At 52.7% G+C, this 21,669-nt stretch overlaps 1 protein-coding gene across 1 annotated transcript; it reads left to right on the plus strand.

Moving 5' to 3' along the window:
• The first annotated feature begins 8,571 nt into the window (after positions 1-8,571).
• LOC141983402 (uncharacterized) lies at positions 8,572-16,247 on the plus strand. Its single transcript, XM_074946506.1, has 4 exons — positions 8,572-8,840; positions 10,722-10,848; positions 12,961-13,065; positions 13,939-16,247. The coding sequence occupies exons 1-4, from the start codon at positions 8,682-8,684 to the stop codon at positions 16,245-16,247; spliced, it is 2,700 nt and encodes an 899-aa protein (XP_074802607.1). The 5' UTR covers positions 8,572-8,681.
• Positions 16,248-21,669: the final 5,422 nt, after the last annotated feature.

Genomic DNA, 21,669 nt, shown 5'->3' on the forward strand with positions numbered 1-21,669 from the left:
CTCCCTGTCTCTTAACATTCCTGATACAACTATAGAGGGTGGGAGTCTGGAGGTGATATTTCTATGAGCGCCCCGCTCCAATTAACGGCCTTTCCGCGTTGTTGTTACAAAAAAACATGTCAATCTCCATTACAAAGTATCAGTGTACAGAGTAGAGTCAATTGAGCAGAACCATTCACCAAAGTAAAGTTAATTGAGTGGTTTACCTTCATAAGCGTCCATCTCAATTACACGCAAGAGAAAGTGTCATCTCAGAGAGAGTAGAGTGGATTGAGGGGTTTAGGTTTACAAGCGTCAATCTCAATAACACCGGGTTTCAGAGTAGCAGGTAAGGAGGTATCAGTTTGGAGAGAGAGCAGGGTTAATTAACGGCTTACAAGGCGCTTAGAGTCAATTGTGGGTTTGCAAGCTTTACCACGGACACCCTGAACAGTTATGGGGAGCTGCAAATCAACAGTGCAGAAGTACAGTGATTTCAAACAGGAGAATTACAAATGTTAAGACTCTGCCGACATTCTCCGGTGAATGACCAGGCGGGAGCGCTGGCCGAAGCCCCGCTGGCCCTGGGCGCAGGTGTCGGGCCGCTCCCGGTGCGGGTTCTCCGGCGCACCTGCAGCTCCGGCTTGAGCCAGGAGCGTGTGCGAGCCCGGTGTGCGAGCCGCGGTGCCGGGGGCGGGCGGAGAGCCGGCTGACGCCTCTCCCGCACTCCGGGCAGGCATGGGGCCGCTCCCCCGTGTGTGCGCGCTGGTGCCTGCCCAGCTCCTGCCTTCTCTTGAGGCTTTCCCTGCATTCGGTGTCTCCATACGGTCCGTGCCGCGGGACAGCGAGCTTTGGCCGCCTCCGGCATCTCCTGACCCCGGGGCAGCCAGCTCGCTCCCTGTGGGATTCCCCTTCCGTCGGGCTGAGCTGGCAGCCTCTCCCTGGCTCGGACTCGGGGAGATGCCCCCTTCCAGTCGCCCCTACAGTACCTGCTCATGTGGCTCCAGGCTCTCAAGCCCTTCCCGGTGACAGCGCTCCTCTGTCCGCCCCGGGCTGCCGCCAGGTGGAAGAGAGAAACGCAGCATCATCCCCTGGGCTGCCGGCAAGGGGAGACTCAGGCCACGGGCGGCGTGAGGCTGAGTTCCAGGAACTGGGCTTCGTTCGGGTCTGCCGAGCCCGGACCTCCCACCTTGGGCCAAGGTCTGCTCCGGCCCGGTCCCCAGGGTCCCTCACTGCACGGAGCGCCGCTCGCCATGCCGGGGTGAGGCGGGTCCGCAGGAAAAGATCTCAGCGTTGGGGGGTATGTATTACACTCGGGGCTCCAGTGCCAGGTATTAAAGCTCGGATACCTTCAGTCTAACTCTGCCTGAGCCCAGCAACATGGGGGGCGGGGGGCAAGGGAAGCTACCCCCAGAGGTTTCTAGCGATTTCCTGCTTTGGCCCAGCGCCATCGTAGGAAGAGGGGGCCCCAGGAGGTGAACCGATCCCACCAGCGCAGGCCTCTTCTTAGGCTTTCAAGCCCACGTTCCCACCAGCTGCCCGGAGGCGCTGAGTTTCTGCCTCTGGTCAGGCTTTGGAGGGAGGCTAGCGGGTGCAGCAGAGCAGCGAGGCCTGGCGGGCTCCCGCTGGCCACTGCGGACCACGTTAGCGGTGCGGGACCCACAAGGCAGGCTGGCTCTCGGTTTAGATCCCTTCTCGGTGCTCAGACCCTGCTTCCCTCAGGGGAAGGGGCTGGAAGGCTGCTCTGCTGGGACCTGCTGCATGGCGCCCAGCTACAGTGGAAAGGGGGCATTTCCCGCCCCTGCCTCCCACACAGCGTTGGGGGAACGGAGGCCTCTGGCCTCGGCGTGGGGCATGACCTAAAATCCCTGGGCTGTGCAGTGGGAGGGGCAGAGATGGAAGGAGGGGCCTGGGGTTGCCAGGGTGGCTGTTGGCTGCCTCTCAGCCTGTGCTTTGTCTCTCCTGAGCTGCCCTAGGCTGGGACCATTGGCAGGAGTCGGCTCCTTCCCCCAGCCCTCCCAGGAGCAGGAGGTCCCTCATCTGCTCCTCGCCTGCCTCCGGCACTTTTCTCTTGGTGTCAGCAGGGGGATGGCCAATGGGAGCAGGCCGCTGCCGCCGCTGGAAGAAAGGAGCTGGGGAAAAGGAGGCGATCAAGCAGGAGATAAAAAGTTCTTTTCCCCACTGCTCTGCACTAAGAAGAGGGGCCTCGCACCCTCCCTCCAGCACCCCATTCCTTCCTCTGCCTCTTCAGGGTGAGACCGCGGGGAGAAAGACCGTATCACAGACCCGGGCCCTTCTGAGCCCCAGTGTGTCAGCTGCCCGGGTGTTTCTCTAGACCGCTCACAAGTCTTCCAAGCAGCACCCTCCCGGCCCTCCCCGCTCTAACAGCTTGCAGGCCAGGTCTGGAAACAAAACCACCACCTACAAATAAAGCATGAAGTGAAGGCGGCAGGGGGTGAAGGACCCGATTGAGGTTGCGCTTTGAATGTTTACAAAATGGAGTTAACAGAGCCTCACTTGGCAGGAGGAGGTCGCCCACGCCTCGGGGGTGCAAGTGGCGACAAGAGACTGAAAGTTTCTCCCCAACTTGCTACCCGAGCGCTTTGCAGAGAGCTAGGCACGGTAGCCACCCCCCTGGGGATGGTATTGTAGGGTCCTTCCTGCTTGATTTGGGAGTGCTGGACTATAGGATCTAGCAAACCCCTCCAAGCCAGACGGTCAGAGAATCGCCGAAGTCGCAGAGCGGGAGAGCTGGGAGAATTCCCAGCGTGTGCACCCCATTTCCAAAGGCTGCAGACTGGCGGGCTGCTCACCCACTCCTCCTGAGCATTACTCATCAGGGTGGGGGCTCTGCTTTTCACCCAGTCCTGCTGGTTCCCCGCCCCTGGCTCTTCCCCTCGTTCCATCCGGGATAGGGTGTCAGGTGTGGCACTGTCATAGCCCGGGGTTGGGGGGCAGATGAAGGGGATGTATTTGGGGATGTATGCTCCCACTCTTGTGTTCACGCCTCCCCTTGCACAAGGAACTCTCATCCTCCCCTTGGGCCACAGCCGGCTTCCCTTGCTCCCATCAGATCCCAGCTCCCACAAACCCTGGCACCACGGACTGGCCGAGGACAGAGGGTGTAAAGATAGCACAAGGAAAACCAGTGTCTCCTGATGCTCGGATTTTCTATTCTGTTATACGGCTGGACAGCGCTGCCTGACTTAGACTGTAAGTTCCTTGGGGCAGGAACTGTGCTTTCCTCTGCACTGGGGCTGCACCGAGGATGCTGTCATCCCACGGTTAAGTCAGACTGCATTGCAAGTAAGAGGACAGACCCGAAGTGGCTGTAAATCAGCATAGCCCCAATGACGTCAATGGAGGGTCTGGGCCAGTAATTTTACCATAGCCCCTGCTCTGTGCTGGAGGGTGCACAGATTGCTAATGCATCCAGACACATTAACAGCAACCCTGAGAGAAAGGTCCTCTGGATATTTCACAGCTCCCCCTGCTCGAAGAGAAGGACACCCAAGGCTCACCCAGCAAGACCAGACTTCTGTAGTTCTCCTTCATCACCTCCCAGTGCAGCTCCTTCTGCCACTCCGCCAGCATCTCCCGCTCCCCCGGGGAGAAGTGCACTGAGACATCACCAGAGGTCACTGAGACCTGTAATCACAAACCCGACCCACTTCTGGAACATTGTCCACTCTGACATACAGCTCATCAGCTTTCTCCAAGGAGGTTTACCTGCATCCCACCGGGGACCTCTCCCCTGTGCTGATCTGCTGGTCAGACTGGAAGGTAATGAGAGTTACCCTTCTCTTCCCATAGAATCATAGAATATCAGGGTTGGAAGGGACCTCAGGAGGTCATCTAGTCCAACCACCTGCTCAAAGCAGGACTGATCCCCAATTAAATCATCCCAGCCAGGACTTTGTCAAGCCTGACCTTAAAAACTTCTAAGGAAGGAGATTCCACCACCTCCCTAGGTAATGCATTCCAGTGTTTCACCACCCTCCTAGTGAAAAAGTTTTTCCTAATATCCAACCTAAATCTCCCCCACTGCAACTTGAGACCATTACTCCTTGTTCTGTCATCTGCTACCACTGAGAACAGTCTAGAGCCATCCTCTTTGGAACCCCCTTTCAGGTAGTTGAAAGCAGCTATCAAATCCCCCCTCATTCTTCTCTTCCATAGACTAAACATCCCCAGTTCCCTCAGCATCTCCTCATAACTCCTGTGTTCCAGTCCCCTAATCATTTTTGTTGCCCTCCGCTGGACTCTTTCCAATTTTTCCACATCCTTCTTGTAGTGTGGGGCCCAAAACTGGACACAGTACTCCAGATGAGGCCTCACCAATGTCGAATAGAGGGGAACAATCATGTCCCTCGATCTGCTGGCAATGCCCCTACTTATACATCCCAAAATGCCATTGGCCTTCTTGGCAACAACGGCACACTGTTGACTCATATCCAGCTTCTCGACCACTGTAACCCCTAGGTCCTTTTTTGCAGAACTGCTGCCGAGCCATTCGGTCCCTAGTCTGTAGCGGTACATGGGATTCTTCCGTCCTAAGTGCAGGACTCTGCACTTGTCCTTGTTGAACCTCATCAGATTTCTTTTGGCCCAATCCTCTAATTTGTCTAGGTCCCTCTGTATCCTATCCCTACCCTCCAGCGTACCTACCTCTCCTCCCAGTTTAGTGTCCTCTGCAAACTTGCTGAGGGTGCAATCCACACCATCCTCCAGATCATTTATGAAGATATTGAACAAAACCGGCCCCGGGACCGACCCTTGGGGCACTCCACTTGATACCAGCTGCCAACTAGACATGGAGCCATTGATCACTACCCGTTGAGCCTGACAATCTAGCCAACTTTCTATCCACCTTATAGTCCATTCATCCAGCCCATACTTCTTTAACTTGCTGGCAAGAATACTGTGGGAGACAGTGTCAAAAGCTTTGCTAAAGTCAAGGAACAACATGTCCACTGCTTTCCCTTCATCCACAGAGCCAGTTATCTTGTCATAGAAGGCAATTAGATTAGTCAGGCATGACTTGCCCTTGGTGAATCCATGCTGACTGTTCCTGATCACTTTCCTCTCCTCTAAGTGCTTCAGAATTGATTCCTTGAGGACCTGCTCCATGATTTTTCCATGTGGCTCTGGGAGAGGCAGCTCTGAGGTGCTGCAGAATTTAGGACACCATCAGTAAGGACCTGGAGGGGAAACTGGCGAACGTTCCCCCCATTCTCCCTGGCCGAACTCTGTGTGATTGCCAGAAGCCCAGTTCATTTGGTTTGTTCCCAGGACAAAGACCCCAGCCTGTCAGGGAACAGCCCAGAGCAGAGTGCATGCTGGTTATTTGTACCCAGGACCCCACTGTGCTGCAGGATCCCCAGCGGGCTTGTGAGTGGCAAATCCCAGCAGGACTCTGTCTCTGTCTCCACTGCATTGTACACTCAGGGTGTGGGACCTGGGCTTGTGGACTTGGGGTATCCAAGCCCACACTTGAGCATCCATGCTGCATTGTAAACCTGGGGTTACAATAGCAGGACTGTGTCCATACTGCGCTACGCCGACCTTCTGACTTGGGTGTGCGGCTTGAGCTGGGTCCACACTGCACAATAACAGGGTTTGGACCTCAGTTAAAGCAGGACTCGGGCTCTGACCCATCCCCCAGCAGGCTCCTAGGACCCAAGTCAGACTGATCTGTGTGTGGCTGGCGAGGGGTGGGGCTCAAACCTGAGTCTGAGCTCTGGTTCACACTTCAGTGCAGATGTACCCTGTGCCACTCGCTCCCTGGGTCTCCATCCAGCAGGTCCGGCCTAGCCTGGCAGCAGAATGGACAGTGGCCGACCAGAGCTGACACGGTGGTGACTGACTGCCCCTCGCACAAACAGGGTCACTTTGGGGCAGCTATTCACACTATCTCCCCAGAGAGAGAGAGACACCGGGGCAGATTCCCTCCCTGGAGAGCGGCTGGAGAGGGGCCTCCCGTGACAGCTCACTATGGTACGGCACGAGCCCCCAGAATTTTTCCTGTCTCTTACCTGCCAAGGGGCCCCCACGGCCATTTCCCCGAGGCCTTCTCCTCCGCACATGCTGATCCTTGCAGCCAGCTGCTAAGTCCCCTCCTGGAGTCCTCAGCTCTGCTACCGTGGCTGCTCTACCCCCTGCCCCTGCCTGTGATGGGCGGCCGAGAGAGGAGCACTCTGCCAGCCAGGCTCGTATCCAACACTGCGAACAGGAAATGATCACACGCTCCCAGGAGTCCCCATTGGCTACCAGGGAGCAGAGGCCCCTAACCACAGAGAGTGCAGAGCTGACAACCCAGCCACGGCAGAGGGGTTAGTAGCCCATGGGAAGGGGAGGGGCCGGCACTGGTCCCCACGCCAGACGGATGGGGCGGGAGATGTACAGAAGGAATCACAGACAATGAGGGCCTGGCTCACACATGGCACAGGTGAGACCCCCCCCCCCAGAGGGAGGGGAATGGGGAATGAAGTAAATCTCCCTGCATAAAAGCTAAATGCGGGACAGACTCAGAATCCCAGCACAGTGGAAACTTGAGAGAGAGACAACACCGCAGCCCCGTGAGAGAGGAGACTGAGCCTGCAGGACGCCCAGAAAGGAAGAATCTCTCTTGACTAATCCAAAATGACAAAGACCTTGGTTGAGGGAGGAAAACCTCCGCTGAAAAGCCATGAGATCCGTAACAGTCTGCTTCTCAATCAGAGCTGGGCTGGAACATTCAGCAGGCTGACGCCCCTGAGACAAGGGCTGATGCTCAATGCTCTGCAAAGACGCAGAGTGAGAGCTGTATGCTCCCCTCCCTGCTCCCAGCTTTTAAACTTGTACCGGTCGTCACCCGAGCGTAGGACCCCGTTAATGAGCATAAGGCTGTAAGTGAGCTCGCCCTCATTGAGACGAATCGTGCAAAAACCGCACCGCCAAATGCACATTCACACCCCGCGCAGTCCAGCCACTGAGCCACGCTAGTGCGCGGCATTACTGGCTCTTCACAGGCATTTGCATCAAAGGGCTTCTGTTTGCACAGATGTTCAGGGATTGTCCGTTCTCTGCGGGTGAAATTCACTCCACACATGTAAAGCCCAGCTACCCAGGCTCTAAGTAGGTAGGATGGGGGTGGTTAATACTGCTATCGGCCACCTCTATGCTGTTTCCTAGCATCCAGCTAGGCTTTTCTTACCTTATCTTGGGATGTCAGACACCCATCCCTTGATGTGTAATTGATGACGCATATTCAGATTCTGCAAAGCCTCTGTAGTCATTTAAAAGAAGAAAATATCTAGCCCTCGTGGGTGCAAACTGGAAAGCTTCCAGACGTGAAGGGAGTGTAACCAATGCAACCCGGTCTTTCTGAGTCTGCAGGCAGCTTGAAACAAGGGCACAGTGGTGTGATCTCTGCCAGTCCTCCATCAATCTCAGTGGTGTGTCAGCTCTAAAGCCTAATGCTGACACTTCAATGTCAATATTAACTATTTCATTGTTGATCATTTTAGCAGATGAAATGGGGCAGGGGATGGGAATGAAGCCCATGAGGATGGAATTAGAAGTCACTGTGAGGAAGGAAATGCAGCAGGAAGAACAGAGGAGACCCACAAAGACACAGAAGAAGAAGAGAAACAGAGAAAGGGGAAGGAATGGGAAGAATGGGGAAGGAAGAGAAATAAAGGCAGGATAGTGGTGGCCTAAAGAAGATTGTATTTTTCCACAGGATGATGCTGGAAGCACCAGTAAGGTACTAAGCAGATAAATAATTACGTTAACTAAAAGTTTGGCCATTACATAACGTCCCTATTCAACTTCTGATCTTTGTGAAAACCTCCCATCGAGCTCAGTGGGGGAGCCAGGGACAGTGATGGGCGTGCAGTGCTAAACTCATACTCTGGCAAGTCAGCCATAATTAAATAGGGAATTCATCCATCTCCACTGAATCAGTCTGACCCCCCTGCACTAACAGATCAACCAACGCAACCTTCTAGGTTCTCTACATTTTTTTGGTATGGTTGCTTCTATGCTCCTAAAGAAACTTGTTCATGCAGAATTTGTGGGGCCTTTGAGGTGAAAACCAAACTGGTTGATATGAAAATCATGAAATCCAAATCTGCGGCAACGGTGTTGTTTTTATCGGTAAGAAACAAATACACCCAGAATTGCAGGCGTTCTGCGTGTGCTGCAAGGCAGCCCCTCGCAGCGGGTGGCTGCTTGGCACTAGCTTGTGCACATCTGCATGGTGAAAAAACAGGGCTTGTGATTTTCAGGAGGCCATGGCAGGCCCTGATTTTACATGCCGTGCCTCCCTGTGGGCTTAAATACCCACGACGGGTGCAGTACAAGAGCCCAGAGAGACAAGAGACAAGTTACTGAACTTCCCCGTGCCTCAGTTTCCCCCCCGGTAAGGGGTGGGAGGCGGGGTAAGAAGACTCCGCTCAAAGGGATGCTGTGAGCTTTCCCTAACGCCCTTCCAGTGCCTCAAACGCTGCAGAAGAGCCAAACAGTAGCTGGGGTTTTTTGTCTGTCAGGATTGTCCCAGGTTCGCCCTCCCAATGGCCACCAGGGGGCGGCCTATCCTCACCCAGGGAGCGGGACGTTCTCGCCCTTTGCAGGGCGTGGAGAGCGCAAGCCGCGGGCTCGGGTCCCCTCCTCCCGCATCTCCCCGGCGAACCAACGGGAGCGGGCTCCCTCCTGCCTGCATGCCCCGCAGCGCGAGCGGCTGCCGCGGCCTGTGGGTGACGGGAAACCAGGGACCCCTGAATGCAGCTGCAGGCGCCCAGGGATCTGAGCAGGCGGTGTCTGCCTGGGGCTGCCGAGGAGGCGGAAGGAAAATGTCTGAAAGGGGGTCTGGCTCGCAGGTAGGGAATGGATCGTCCGACTCGGCTCGGCCCCTTTCCCTTGGGCTTGGCAGGTGATGCTGCAGGATGGGAACAGCCCGCAGGGAGCTGGGACTTCCCTCCTTCAGCCTCTGCCCTGGGCCTGACCCAAACCAAACCAAACCCATGGGCTGCCCTCCAGGTGCAGCTTTGTTCCTGGGTTAAAAAGCGGCCGGGGGGAAGGGACCCTGTGCGCCTGGTTTCAGCAGTAAAGAGAGACCAGCCCTGGCTCTAACATAAGCCCATTTTTAAACTCTGCAATCGCAGAATGAAATCCTGTCATGTTAAAGCCAGCCATGAGAAATGTCATCAACAGAACGGGGGTGGGGGGTGGGGATAAGCAAAGCTCTCATTTGACATATTTAGCAATGCTTCTGTGTGGGCAACAATAATTTACACTTATGTCATGTGGCCCAATTCTGCAGTCCTCAGGCAAAACTCCCAGTGACCTCAGTGGGTTTCACCTGGGCAAAGAGTGCAAGATCAGCCCCCGAACTGACCAGGTAAAACCCTGGATGCTAAATGGGGATACTCTGTCCCCATCAGGGGATGCTTTGTTTGGTTCTGCAGCCCTTCCCGCCCTGCACATCCCCACCAAATTCTCATAGTCCTCATGGGGGCAGCCATTTTACAAGAGGCAGAAGCAGGAAGCTGAAATTTTTAGTTGTTCTGCTCGAATACACAAATGGTGCTCAGAGATTTTATTAAATTGGGAAAACTTGTACAAAAGTGCTACCTGGGATGTTGACAGGTGCTGATTGGTCAGGACTTGCAACAAGCTTGAATGAGATAGGCTGAGTGATTTTGATGCAATGTCTGATTGGTCAAATGCTAAACATTGCCTTGGTGAGGAACTGACTTCAGGAATCATTAGGTGATTTGATAAATTTTCCACCTGTCTTGTCCCTGGTGCATGCATGGTAAATTGAACATGGTGCGCACATTTGCTGCGAGATTGCCATACTTTGTATAACAACGTGTAACGTTTATGCCGTGTGTAAAATGTCTGTGATCATCCATGATTTACAATGTCATTCTATAGCAAACCATTGATTGTCATTTAAAAAAACTCATGCAATTACTGTGCACATATATATGGAGGGTCCTGGGTGTTTGTTTTTTGCATGTGACTTAAATAATAATATAACACTTGTGACAGCTATCGTGGGTACCCTGATGATGACCCCTGCACATGCCTAGATAAATAGAATGCGTTAGTTAAGTTTGAGAAGGCATTTCTTTGTTCTCTCTCTAAAACATGCATCATTCTACAGCACTAGTCCAAACCACTCCATTTGACAGTAGCGATAGTGCAGTGTTATCGGAAATGACTGTTGAATGTGGTGTTTTTTGACAGGTAAATTCTTTAAAACGCTTGTAACAATTTCTTGGGGTGTTTTTCCCCCTAAAACTTCAGGTCTGATCTCATTCAAAGCTGGGTGAGTAATGACAATCATGTGTTAATTTTATTCAGTTAACATATTCATGGCAGGCTCGTTTTTGTACATGTTAATTATTTGCCCAGCTTCACAAATAGGAAGAATGCTGGTGAGAACTGTCAAATAATGTTTAAAAAATTCACCAAATAAAATCAAATGTTGGAGAGAGCTCGAATCTCAACCAAAAGGCAAATGAAAAAAAGAGAACAAATGATTTCTGCTGACGTTTGAGTGAGAGACCATGGAGGGGAAAAGGATACTTTTCCTGCAGTTAGAAAACCCAAAACCATATTTCTTCCTCCTCCTCCCAATCATGCAAAAAGGCGGAACATGAAGGTCCATATTTTCTTCTTGGTTCTGCTGTTGAAATTCATGTTGACCTGCTACTGCAGTACATATGAATAATAATTTCCTGTGATTTCAGGTCCCAGTGTCATTTGCCGATGTCTCAGTCAGTTTCACCCGGGAGGAGTGGGAGATCTTGGCAGAATGGCAAAAGGAGCTGTACTGGGACGTGATGAGAGAGAACTATGAGATACTGATATCACTGGGTAAGTGACTGTACGTTAATGAGGAGCTGTCATGTCTGAATGGCTTTGAGAGTTTGTTCCCCTCCTTTTAATCTGCTAGAGAAGGGTATGGGCTTGGCAGCCCTGGAAACTGAAGGCAGTGTGTCCTAGTGGATAGAGCCGTGGGTTAGGGCTCAGGAGATCTGTGTCCTAGTCCTGGCTCTGCCACTGGCCTGCTGTTTGACTTGGGCTACTCACTTCATCCCTCTGTGCCTCAGTTTCCCTGCTTGTAAAACGCAAAGCACTTCCCAAAGGAGGTCAATATCATTATCCCAATGATACCGATCTTTTTTGTTGAAGCGCTTTGAGATCTACTGGTGAAAAGCAACCTACGAGCTAGGTCTTGTTTATCCACAAAGCAGGGGTGTAGCAGCAGTGCCTGCTTCCCACATTCTGTTCCAGCGCTGTCCACCCTTCCAGCGTGAAAACATTCTGGACGAGGGGGGAGTCGCTCTCCATGGTATAGTCGGTCTGCTGAGACCACCAGTCAGAGCCACTGGGTGCCAGTTGGGCCAACAGCTTCTTGTGATTGCTGTGCTGGGAACTGGGATTCCCAACTTCTTTCATACTGGTGTCCTGAAGATCTTTGGTTTTGCATTAATGAGGGGCCACCTCTGTAAATAACCCTCAGTGTTAATCTATTTTGCCTTTAATCGTTACCCTCTTACAGAATTAAGTTCTCTCTTGTTAACAAGAACAATTTTGTCGTCAGTTTTCATAAAAATGTCTAAAATTGATACTTCGGCATTGGCCGCTTATTCCCAGAAATAGCTTCTTGTTGAATGGGCTCAGCTAACCCCACCTGCCTCATTGCCAGCCATGCAGGCTCAATCTAGCTTCTGAAAAATCAGGATGTGTTTTTTCTGCAAGCAGTAAAGATCTTGGAATAGGGATTTAACTGGTAATTTTGTTGGGAATCCATGAGGCAGAATGAGGTGCAGCTTTGCTTGCCTGTATGTACAATCGATTAGATCCTCAGGGCTGACCATGGTAAAGCGGCCAGTGGAACTCATTGCCACAAGATATCATTAAGGCCAAACACTTGACCGGTTTCTAAAAAAGGACTGGGTGTCCATATGGATAATGAGACTGTCTGGCGTTGCAGCGATAAAGGTTTAAAAAGTAGTTTGGAAGGAACAGAACCCTTCATGCTTCAAGGCAGTAGACAGCCTTTAATTGAGGAAGGGATGTTAGGAAAATTTTTTCCCCGGTGGGCCGGTTATTCCAGAAATGCCTACTGCAGGGGGTGTCTCGCCTTGTATTGCGTCGGGTGTTGGCTGCTGTTTGGAAACAGGATACTGGACTAGGCGGTCTGATCCCGTCCAGCAATTGCTATGCTCCTTGTAAAGGGCTCTGCTCACCGCAGATGTATCTCCTTGTGGCTAGGTCTGGGAATTAGCTTTCACCCTGTCCGGTGCCCCTGTGGTTGGCTGCTCGCACGTGGTCCCTCTGGCTCTTGGCGACGGGAAGCGCTCCCCCCGCGTAACTCGGCCCTGCAGACACGCCACTACACAGTCTCCCCTTTGCGGGGTACCAAGGGCCCACTGGACAAGCTGTTCAGATGCTACCTCAGATGGTCTGTGTTCCCCCTCTCGGTCCTGTGCCGCTGCCCAGTGGCTGGTAGGGGAACCTGGGCCCTCCCGCAACTCAGATTCCGGCCCAAGGGCCCTCTGACTAGCAATCCAGGGCTGCTCAGTCTCCATCCCTGTCGGCGTTTCCCTGGGCTCCTTCCTACCCCACTTCTCTATCTCCTGGTCTATCTCTGGGTTTACCACCAGAGCTTCCTCTGCTGCCCGGGGCTACTTCTCCCCTCTCAGCCGCTTGCCAGACTCCCAAGTCCAGGGCAGGAAAGCAGACACGGAGGCCAAGTGAAGCCTCTCAAAGCCACAGAGGGAGTCTAGGTCAGAGCCGGGATTAGCGCTCGGGCGGGCCTGCGTCTCAACCCACTAGTAGGCAATTCTCTCCTGGGAAGTGATGGAAAGCCCACATCCGTGTGACGGGTTCAGGCAGGTTTGCCGTACAGCCCTTAGCAGAAGGATATGACTGCCGTGGGCCGGCTCTGATTAGTTCTGATTGTTTGTTTGTGACATGCAGGTGGTGATATGCCAAAACCTGCCCTCCTGCTGCTGACGGAGGAAGGGGGAAAGCCCAGTGCGGCGGATGCCTCTGCCAGGGCGGCCCTGGCCCCCGTGTCTATAGGTGAGTATGGGAAATGATGGCAAGAGAAAAGAAATGTCCCTAAGCAAAGGAGAGCTGGCTGAAATATTTCACCCCCAAAGCTTCTGTTGTGGAAATGGGGCCCTGTTTTGAGAGTGAAAAATCTTCTTGAAAAAATCTTCTTAAAAAACAATTACTGACATTTTTATTGTGCTCCAGGCTTCTGGTGCATGAAAAAATTAGAAACTGATGCGTTGCTAAAAATTTCAATTAATTTTGAAAAAACAAAACATGGGGCAGTTTTGAACCCTACGAAAAGGAAACAAACAGTCTAGAAATTTGTAGCAAAACTTTTCCCCCCCACTTATTAACCAGCTCTAGTTTTAAGTAGGAAACCTGCTTAAAAGCTTCGTCATCCCAGACAGCTTAGTGTGGTTCAGTCAGCGAAACAGCCAGGACCTGCAATCGGCCTGGCTTTTTATGGTACGGAAATTGGGATTAGTGACCCCATGCACAATACGTGGTTGTGTCTCCACTGAATAAGTATCGCCTTGCTCTTCGATTCACAGATTCTGAGGCCAGAAGGGACCACTATGATCATCCAGACTGCTCTCCTGTATGACACAGGCCAGAGAACTGCCCCGAAATAATTCCTTTTAGATCTTTTAGAAAAAAAATCCCACCTTGATTTAAAAATTGTTAGTGAAGGAGAATCCACTTGGTAAATTGTTCCAGTAGTTAATTACTCTTGCTAACTCCCTGTTTCACATATGGGCCCTTTCGGAGTTCAGGGTCATGTCTTAGTTTCAGATTAATATGACTAGGAATTCCTAAGAGAATTAAATCTAGTCAAGAAATGCAGGGGGAACTTCGCTCTTCCGTGTGTCTAATGAGGTGAGTGTTGTTTTCTTCCAGTTGCTGAATGCCTGAATGCAAGTGGAAAGGTGAAACTGGAGGACAATGAAGTTGAAATCCAAATCCCTGAGCATCTCCCTTTGTCTGTGGAGGGGAGGCCCATTTCCTGGGGCTCAGAGAGCAACGCTTCACCTTTGGGTGGTCAACTGCACACGGCCCCCCAGGCTGCTCTCGGCGACGTCGATGGCGAAGCTCCCAATGTCCTGACTAAGTGCAAGACAGAGCCCTCCAGGGAGGTGGAAGTTCCACCCGAGTGTCCTTCGCGGTGCGACGGCCGTTTGCGATGGCAGCATCAGGTCGACGGCACAGCCCTGCGGGAGGCTCGCTGCCTTGTGAAGGAAGAGATTGAAGAAGAGGGCGGCTATGGAACGGGTTTCAGTGCTCAGCAGTACCAGCGCGCCCCCGGAGAAGAGGCAGAGGCTCCTCCATGCACTGAGTACAATGAAAGCTACAGCCCATGGCTGGGCGCCGCCGGCAGCCAGAGGACTGGTGTTGGCGTGGATCCGTCCAGCGGCGGCGAAGACCAGAGTGTTGTCATCTGCAAGACTGAGATAATGGATGACCTCCAGGTTCACGTCATGGAGGAGCCTTACCCGGGCGCGTCCCCGGCCGGCGACCAGCCGCGAGATCAGCCGAGAGAGCAGCTCTTGCAGTGCTCCAAGTGCGCCAGAGACTTTCTGCGCCGCTCGGACCTGGTGAGGCACTGCCGAGCGCACAGCGGCGAGCGGCCGTACCGCTGCAACCGCTGCGGCAAGGGCTTCCGCCGGCGCTCGCACCTCAACGAGCACCTGCGCACACACACGGGCGAGAAGCCCTTCCCTTGCCACCTCTGCCCCAAGAGCTTCAGCCGGCGCTCCACCCTCAACAAGCACCAGGAGACCCACGCCAAGGAGCGCCCCAAGGAGCCAGCCTGGCAGAATGACCCGCCGAAGCCGTGCCGGGCCCGCAAGGCGGACAAGGCTTACCCGAGCGGGAGGGGTCACGCAACCCAGCAGGAGAGGACGCACGCCGGGGGGAAGCCCTTCTCTTGCGGTGTCTGCGGCAAGAGCTTCAGCACGCGTTCCTACGCTGCCAAGCATGAGCGTGCCCACCTGGAGGAGCGGCCCTACCCCTGCGCCCTGGGCCCTGAGAGCTTCGCCGGGCAGCAGGCCCCGGCCAGGTGCCAGCGGGCGCCCGGCGGCGAGAAGCCCTTCCCCTGTGGCTTGTGCGGCCAGTGGTTCCGCCGGCGCTCACACCTCAGCGACCACGTGCGCACGCACACCGGCGAGAAGCCCTTCCCTTGCCGCCTCTGCCCCAAGAGCTTCAGCCGGCGCTCCACCCTCAACAAGCACCAGGAGACCCACGCGCGGCCAGGCCTGCGCACCACCCGGGACAGGGAGCCCGTCCACCAGCTGCCCCGCCGTAGCCACCCAGCCGCCAAGCCCTACCCCTGCCGCAGGTGCCACAAGAGCTTCAGCACCCGGGCCTCTGCCCAGCGGCACGAGAGGGCTCACACCGGGGAGAGGCCAGGTCTGCCTGGCATGGGCGACCGGAGCTTTCGCAGGCAGACTCCCACCGTCAAGCGTGAGTCCGGCCCCCGGGGAGAGGAGCCGTGTTGGCCCCACGGCCAAGGGAACGGGGTCGGGTCACCGCCGCACGCCTTCAAGGAGGAGAGGCCATTCCCGGGGGCCGCGCCGGAGCATCGGCCTGCTCCTGCCCAGGACAAGCTCTACCCCTGCAGCCTGTGCGAGAAAAGCTTCAGGTGGCCGTCGACCCTCAGCAAGCACCAGAGCAGCCACGCGGCCAAGAAGCTGCACCCCTGCCCGCTGTGCCCCCAGAGCTTCAGGAGCCCGCTGGCCTTGAAGAGGCACCAGCCGAGCCACACGGAGGAGAAGCCCTTCTCCTGCAGCCTCTGCCACAAGCAGTTCCGCCGGCGCTCCTACCTCAGCGTCCACCGGCGCGTGCACCTGGAGAACGGCCCCTACCAGTGCACCCTGTGCGAGAAACACTTCGTCTTCAAGTGCGACTTCGTCAAGCATTACGGCTTCCACACGGGTGAGCGGCCCTACCCCTGCAGCCGCTGCGCCCGCAGCTTCCGCAAGCAGTCGCACCTCACCGAGCACCTCCGCATCCACACCGGCGAGAAGCCTTTCTCCTGCAAACTGTGCGACAAGCGCTTCGGCCGCCGCTCCACGCTGACCAAGCACCAGCAGATCCACGGCCGGCGCGCGCCCCTCCGCTGCGCCGACTGCCGGAAAACCTTCGCCGTGGAGTCGGTGTTTCTCATGCACCAGAAAATGCACGGCAGGGCAGCCACACCCAGCGTGTGACTCTGCTTCCAGACGCACGGCACACCTGCATGGGCCACAGCATCTGGGCAGCCGATGATCTGTAGCCAGCTGCTGCATGGGCCAGCGAGTCACTCCAAAGGTCTGCTTTGCTGACTGCCAAAGTGGAGAAGGGGTCTAGTCAATTGCCAGGTGCCTCCCCCTTAAAAATGGCACTAGGGTTATTTTCATGACTGCAGTGGACAAAGGATCCGCATGGAAAACTTTGCTTGGATCATACAGCGGGCTGGAGGATACGCAAGACATAAGAGAAATTATTGAAATATGAGCTATTTGTTATGCCTCTGGGTGAGTCCCCAGCAGTGGGGATTGAACCTGGGATATCTGGATATCAACACATGAGCCTCTCTCCTGCTTGGGCTAAAAGACTCAGCTGTTTAAAGCTAAGAACATAAGAACAGCCCTGCTGGGTCACACCAATGGTCCATCTAGCCCAGTGTCCCGTCTTCCGACAGTGGCCAATGCCAGGTGCCCCAGAGGGAATGAACAGAACAGGGAATCACCAAGTGAACCATCCCCTGTCGCCCATTCCCAGCTTCTGGCAAACAGAGGCTAGGGACACTCAGAGCATGGAGCTGCATCCCTGACTATCTGGGCTAATAGCCATTGATGGACTTATCCTCCATCAACTTACCTAGTTCTTTTTTTTAATCCTGTTACAAGTTTGGGCTTCACAACAGCCTCGGGAAAAGAGCTCCTCAGGTTGACTGTGCGTTGTGTGAGGAAGTACGTCCTGATATTTGTTTTAAACCTGCTGCCTATTAATTTCATTGGGTGACCCCTGGTTCTTGTGTTACGGAAAGGAGTAAATAACACTTCCTTATTCACTTTCTCCCCACCTGTCAGGATTTTATAGATATCTATCATATGCCCTCTTAGTCATCTCCTTTCCAAACTGAAAAGTCCCTGTCTTTTTAATCTCTCCTTATATGGAAGCTGTTCCAGACCCCTAATCAGTTTTGTTGCCCTTCTCTGTATCTTTTCCAATTCTAATCCATCGTTTTTGAGATGTGGTGACCGGATCTGCACACAATATTCAAGATGTGAGCGTACCATGGATTTACATAGAGGCTGTTTGATATTTTCTCTTGTTATCTCTTCCTTTCCTATTGCCACTCTGTTCATTTTTCTGAGTGCCGCTGCTCATTGAGCAGAGGTTTTCAGAGAACTATCCATGATGACTCCAAGATCTTTCTTCATACATCATTTTTTATGTCAGTTGGGATTATGTTTTCCCATGTCATTACTTTGCATTTTATCAGCATTAAATTTCATCTGCCATTTTGTTGCTCAGTCACCCAGTTTTGAGATCCCTCTGTAACTCTTTGCTTTGGACTTAACTATCTCGAGTAATTTTGTATTGTTTGCAAATTTTGCCACCTCACTGTTTACCTCTTTTTCCAGATCACTTATGAATATGTCAGACAGCCCTGGTCCCACTACAGACCTCTGCGGGTCACCCCTATTTTCCTCTTGCCATTGTGAAAACCAACCATTTATACCTACCCTTTGGTTTCTGTCTTTTAACCAGTTACTGATCCATGAGAGGCCCTTCCCTCTTATTCCATGACTGCTTACGAGTCTTTGGTAAGGGACCTTGTCAAAAGCTTTCTGAAAATCTAAGTACGCTATATCCAATGGATTACCCTTGTCCACATGTTTGGTGACCCCACTCAAAGAATTCCAGTAGATTGGTGAGGCGTGAGCTCCCTTTACAAAAGCAATTTTGACTCTTCCCCAACAAACTGTGTTCACCTATGTGTCTGATAGTTTCAACCAATTTGCCTGGTACTGAAGTCAGGCTTACTGGCCTGTAATTTCCAGGATCACCTCAGGAGCTTTTTAAAAAAATTGTTGAAACGTCCACATGTACAGCCGCGTGAAGAGTACAGGTACTTTGCCTGTCGCTGCACGCCGCAGTGAAAGGCTCTGGTAGGTGGAGGCGACGGGACGCTACACCGTTAAAAGTAGCAGTGTAGATGTGGGGGGTGCTGCTTGGACGTGCAGAGAGCTGTGTCGGGTGAATATGCCCTGGAGTTCAGGTGCATAGGGCATGCTACTCACCTAAACCGTGTCTTACCGTCTACACCGCTGGTTATGCCTGTGCTAGGGGGTGTGCAGCATTGGGACTCTACCTGCTGCCAAAAGCGTAGAAGTAGCCTTAGCCAACGCTGTGGCAGGCTCATCAACCGCTATCTGTGGCCTAGCCACCACTAGAGGGGGACAGAGCAGGATACGGACCCTGGACTTCAGGAAAGCAGACTTCGACTCCCTCAGGGAACAGATGGCCAGGATCCCCTGGGGGACTAACATGAAGGGGAAAGGAGTCCAGGAGAGCTGGCTGTATTTCAAGGAATCCCTGTTGAGGTTACAGGGACAAACCATCCCGATGAGTCGAAAGAATAGTAAATATGGCAGGCGACCAGCTTGGCTTAATGGTGAAATCCTAGCAGATCTTAAACATAAAAAAGAAGCTTACAAGAAGTGGAAGGTTGGACATATGACCAGGGAAGAGTATAAAAATATTGCTCTGGCATGTAGGAAAGATATCAGGAGGGCCAAATCGCACCTGGAGCTGCAGCTAGCAAGAGATGTCAAGAGTAACAAGAAGGGTTTCTTCAGGTATGTTGGCAAAAAGAAGAAAGCCAAGGAAAGTGTGAGCCCCTTACTGAATGAGGGAGGCAACCTAGTGACAGAGGATGTGGAAAAAGCTAATGTACTCAATGCTTTTTTTGCCTCTGTTTTCACTAACAAGGTCAGCTCCCAGACTGCTGCGCTGGGCATCACAGAATGGGGAAGAGATGGCCAGCCCTCTGTGGAGATAGAGGTGGTTAGGGACTATTTAGAAAAGCTGGACGTGCACAAGTCCATGGGGCCGGATGCGTTGCATCCGAGAGTGCTGAAGGAATTGGCGGCTGTGATTGCAGAGTCCTTGGCCATTATCTTTGAAAACTCGTGGCGAACGGGGGAAGTCCCGGATGACTGGAAAAAGGCTAATGTAGTGCCAATCTTTAAAAAAGGGAAGAAGGAGGATCCTGGGAACTACAGGCCAGTCAGCCTCACCTCAGTCCCTGGAAAAATCATGGAGCAGGTCCTCAAAGAATCAATCCTGAAGCACTTACATGGGAGGAAAGTGATCAGGAACAGTCAGCATGGATTCACCAAGGGAAGGTCATGCCTGACTAATCTAATCGCCTTTTATGATGAGATTACTGGTTCTGTGGATGAAGGGAAAGCAGTGGATGTATTGTTTCTTGACTTTAGCAAAGCTTTTGACACGGTCTCCCACAGTATTCTTGTCAGCAAGTTAAGGAAGTATGGGCTGGATGAATGCACTATAAGGTGGGTAGAAAGCTGGCTAGATTGTTGGGCTCAACGGGTAGTGATCAATGGCTCCATGTCTAGTTGGCAGCCGGTGTCAAGTGGAGTGCCCCAGGGGTCGGTCCTGGGGCCGGTTTTGTTCAATATCTTCATAAATGATCTGGAGGATGGTGTGGATTGCACTCTCAGCAAATTTGCGGATGATACTAAACTGGGAGGAGTGGTAGATACGCTGGAGGGGAGGGATAGGATACAGAAGGACCTAGACAAATTGGAGGATTGGGCCAAAAGAAATCTGATGAGGTTCAATAAGGATAAGTGCAGGGTCCTGCACTTAGGATGGAAGAATCCAATGCACCGCTACAGACTAGGGACCGAATGGCTCGGCAGCAGTTCTGCGGAAAAGGACCTAGGGGTGACAGTGGACGAGAAGCTGGACATGAGTCAGCAGTGTGCCCTTGTTGCCAAGAAGGCCAATGGCATTTTGGGATGTATAAGTAGGGGCATAGCGAGCAGATCGAGGGACGTGATCGTTCCCCTCTATTCGACACTGGTGAGGCCTCATCTGGAGTACTGTGTCCAGTTTTGGGCCCCACACTACAAGAAGGATGTGGATAAATTGGAGAGAGTCCAGCGAAGGGCAACAAAAATGATTAGGGGTCTAGAGCACATGACTTATGAGGAGAGGCTGAGGGAGCTGGGATTGTTTAGTCTGCAGAAGAGAAGAATGAGGGGGGATTTGATAGCTGCTTTCAACTACCTGAAAGGGGGTTCCAAAGAGGATGGCTCTAGACTGTTCTCAATGGTAGCAGATGACAGAACGAGGAGTAATGGTCTCAAGTTGCAATGGGGGAGGTTTAGATTGGATATTAGGAAAAACTTTTTCACTAAGAGGGTGGTGAAACACTGGAATGCGTTACCGAGGGAGGTGGTAGAATCTCCTTCCTTAGAGGTTTTTAAGGTCAGGCTTGACAAAGCCCTGGCTGGGATGATTTAACTGGGAATTGGTCCTGCTTCGAGCAGGGGGTTGGACTAGATGACCTTCTGGGGTCCCTTCCAACCCTGATATTCTATGATTCTATGATTCTATGAGAGCACTGCCGTGAGTCGTTGCAGCTTACATATTAAAGAGTGTTTTCTCACCTGGGGCTCCATCAGCTCTCATGTGCTAAGCTTGGTCACGCCAGGTCAGTACTTGGACGGGGGACCGGCTGCTGAAGGCAGGATGGGAATTCGAAAGGTGACTCTTCCACGTGAGTTGGTGCTGAACCCAGGGCCCAGCATGGTGCGAAGGGACACAGTGCTTCTGGAGGTGCTGACGTTTGGACGAGATGTAAGACTGGGGTCCACCACTTGTCCTCATTAAAGATCTCCTGAAGTGTGTCCAGAGTGCTGTCCTGGCCCCATCCCATCTCTGGTATCAGCATTCAGCCAACTTGGAAATCTGTCCCCACACTTTCAGTCGGGTGGGATATTCTTCCTGCTGTGCCATGTTACTGTGTGTAGTTAAACCGTTGCCATGTTCAACCCCAGAGGCAGCTGCATATCAGTGGTAGAGTCAAGGATTAATTTCCAGTGTATATAGTTGAAGACTGCAAAGAACGAGATGTGCAAGATATTACCACTAATATCTAGCTCAGGCCTCCCATAAGAGACATGTGCCCACAGGGTGGGGGAAAGAGTTCTTGTAAATGTAGCCTGGTATCGGAGCACAGTCGACTGGGTAGTCCTGGTGGTGAACAGGTGTGTGGAATGCAGCATCCAGCCTCCGCAATACAGACCTCCTCTTGCTTCCGGCTCGGCCTCCTACTTAAAAGACTGATGGTTTTTACCGTAGGTAACGAGGGTGAGAACCAATTGCACTGATTAGTCAGTAACAATTCCAGTTCTATCACCGTAACCCGATGCTCAATTTCTTGCACTCAATGGCTTAGCTGTAAATGGACAATAAAAAGGTTTATTACAAGGGCTGTGGCTGGTTATTATCTTGGAATAGGACCTGAGTTCAGGTCAACTGTTGGTCTTTTATTTAAATGTTCTGATGGTGGAATATGTCTGGGCCAAATCCCAATGGACCTTGGCA

This window comes from Natator depressus, chromosome 2 (genome assembly GCF_965152275.1).
Source record: "Natator depressus isolate rNatDep1 chromosome 2, rNatDep2.hap1, whole genome shotgun sequence".
In the NCBI taxonomy this organism is placed as follows: Eukaryota; Metazoa; Chordata; order Testudines; family Cheloniidae; genus Natator; species Natator depressus.

Coding starts and splice junctions, on each gene's coding strand:
- LOC141983402 (XM_074946506.1), top strand. CDS start 8,682: ATGCCCCGCAGCGCGAGCGGCTGCCGCGGCCTGTGGGTGACGGGAAAC. Junction 8,841..10,721: donor AAAGGGGGTCTGGCTCGCAG/GTAGGGAATGGA, acceptor CTGTGATTTCAG/GTCCCAGTGTCATTTGCCGA. Junction 10,849..12,960: donor TGAGATACTGATATCACTGG/GTAAGTGACTGT, acceptor TGTGACATGCAG/GTGGTGATATGCCAAAACCT.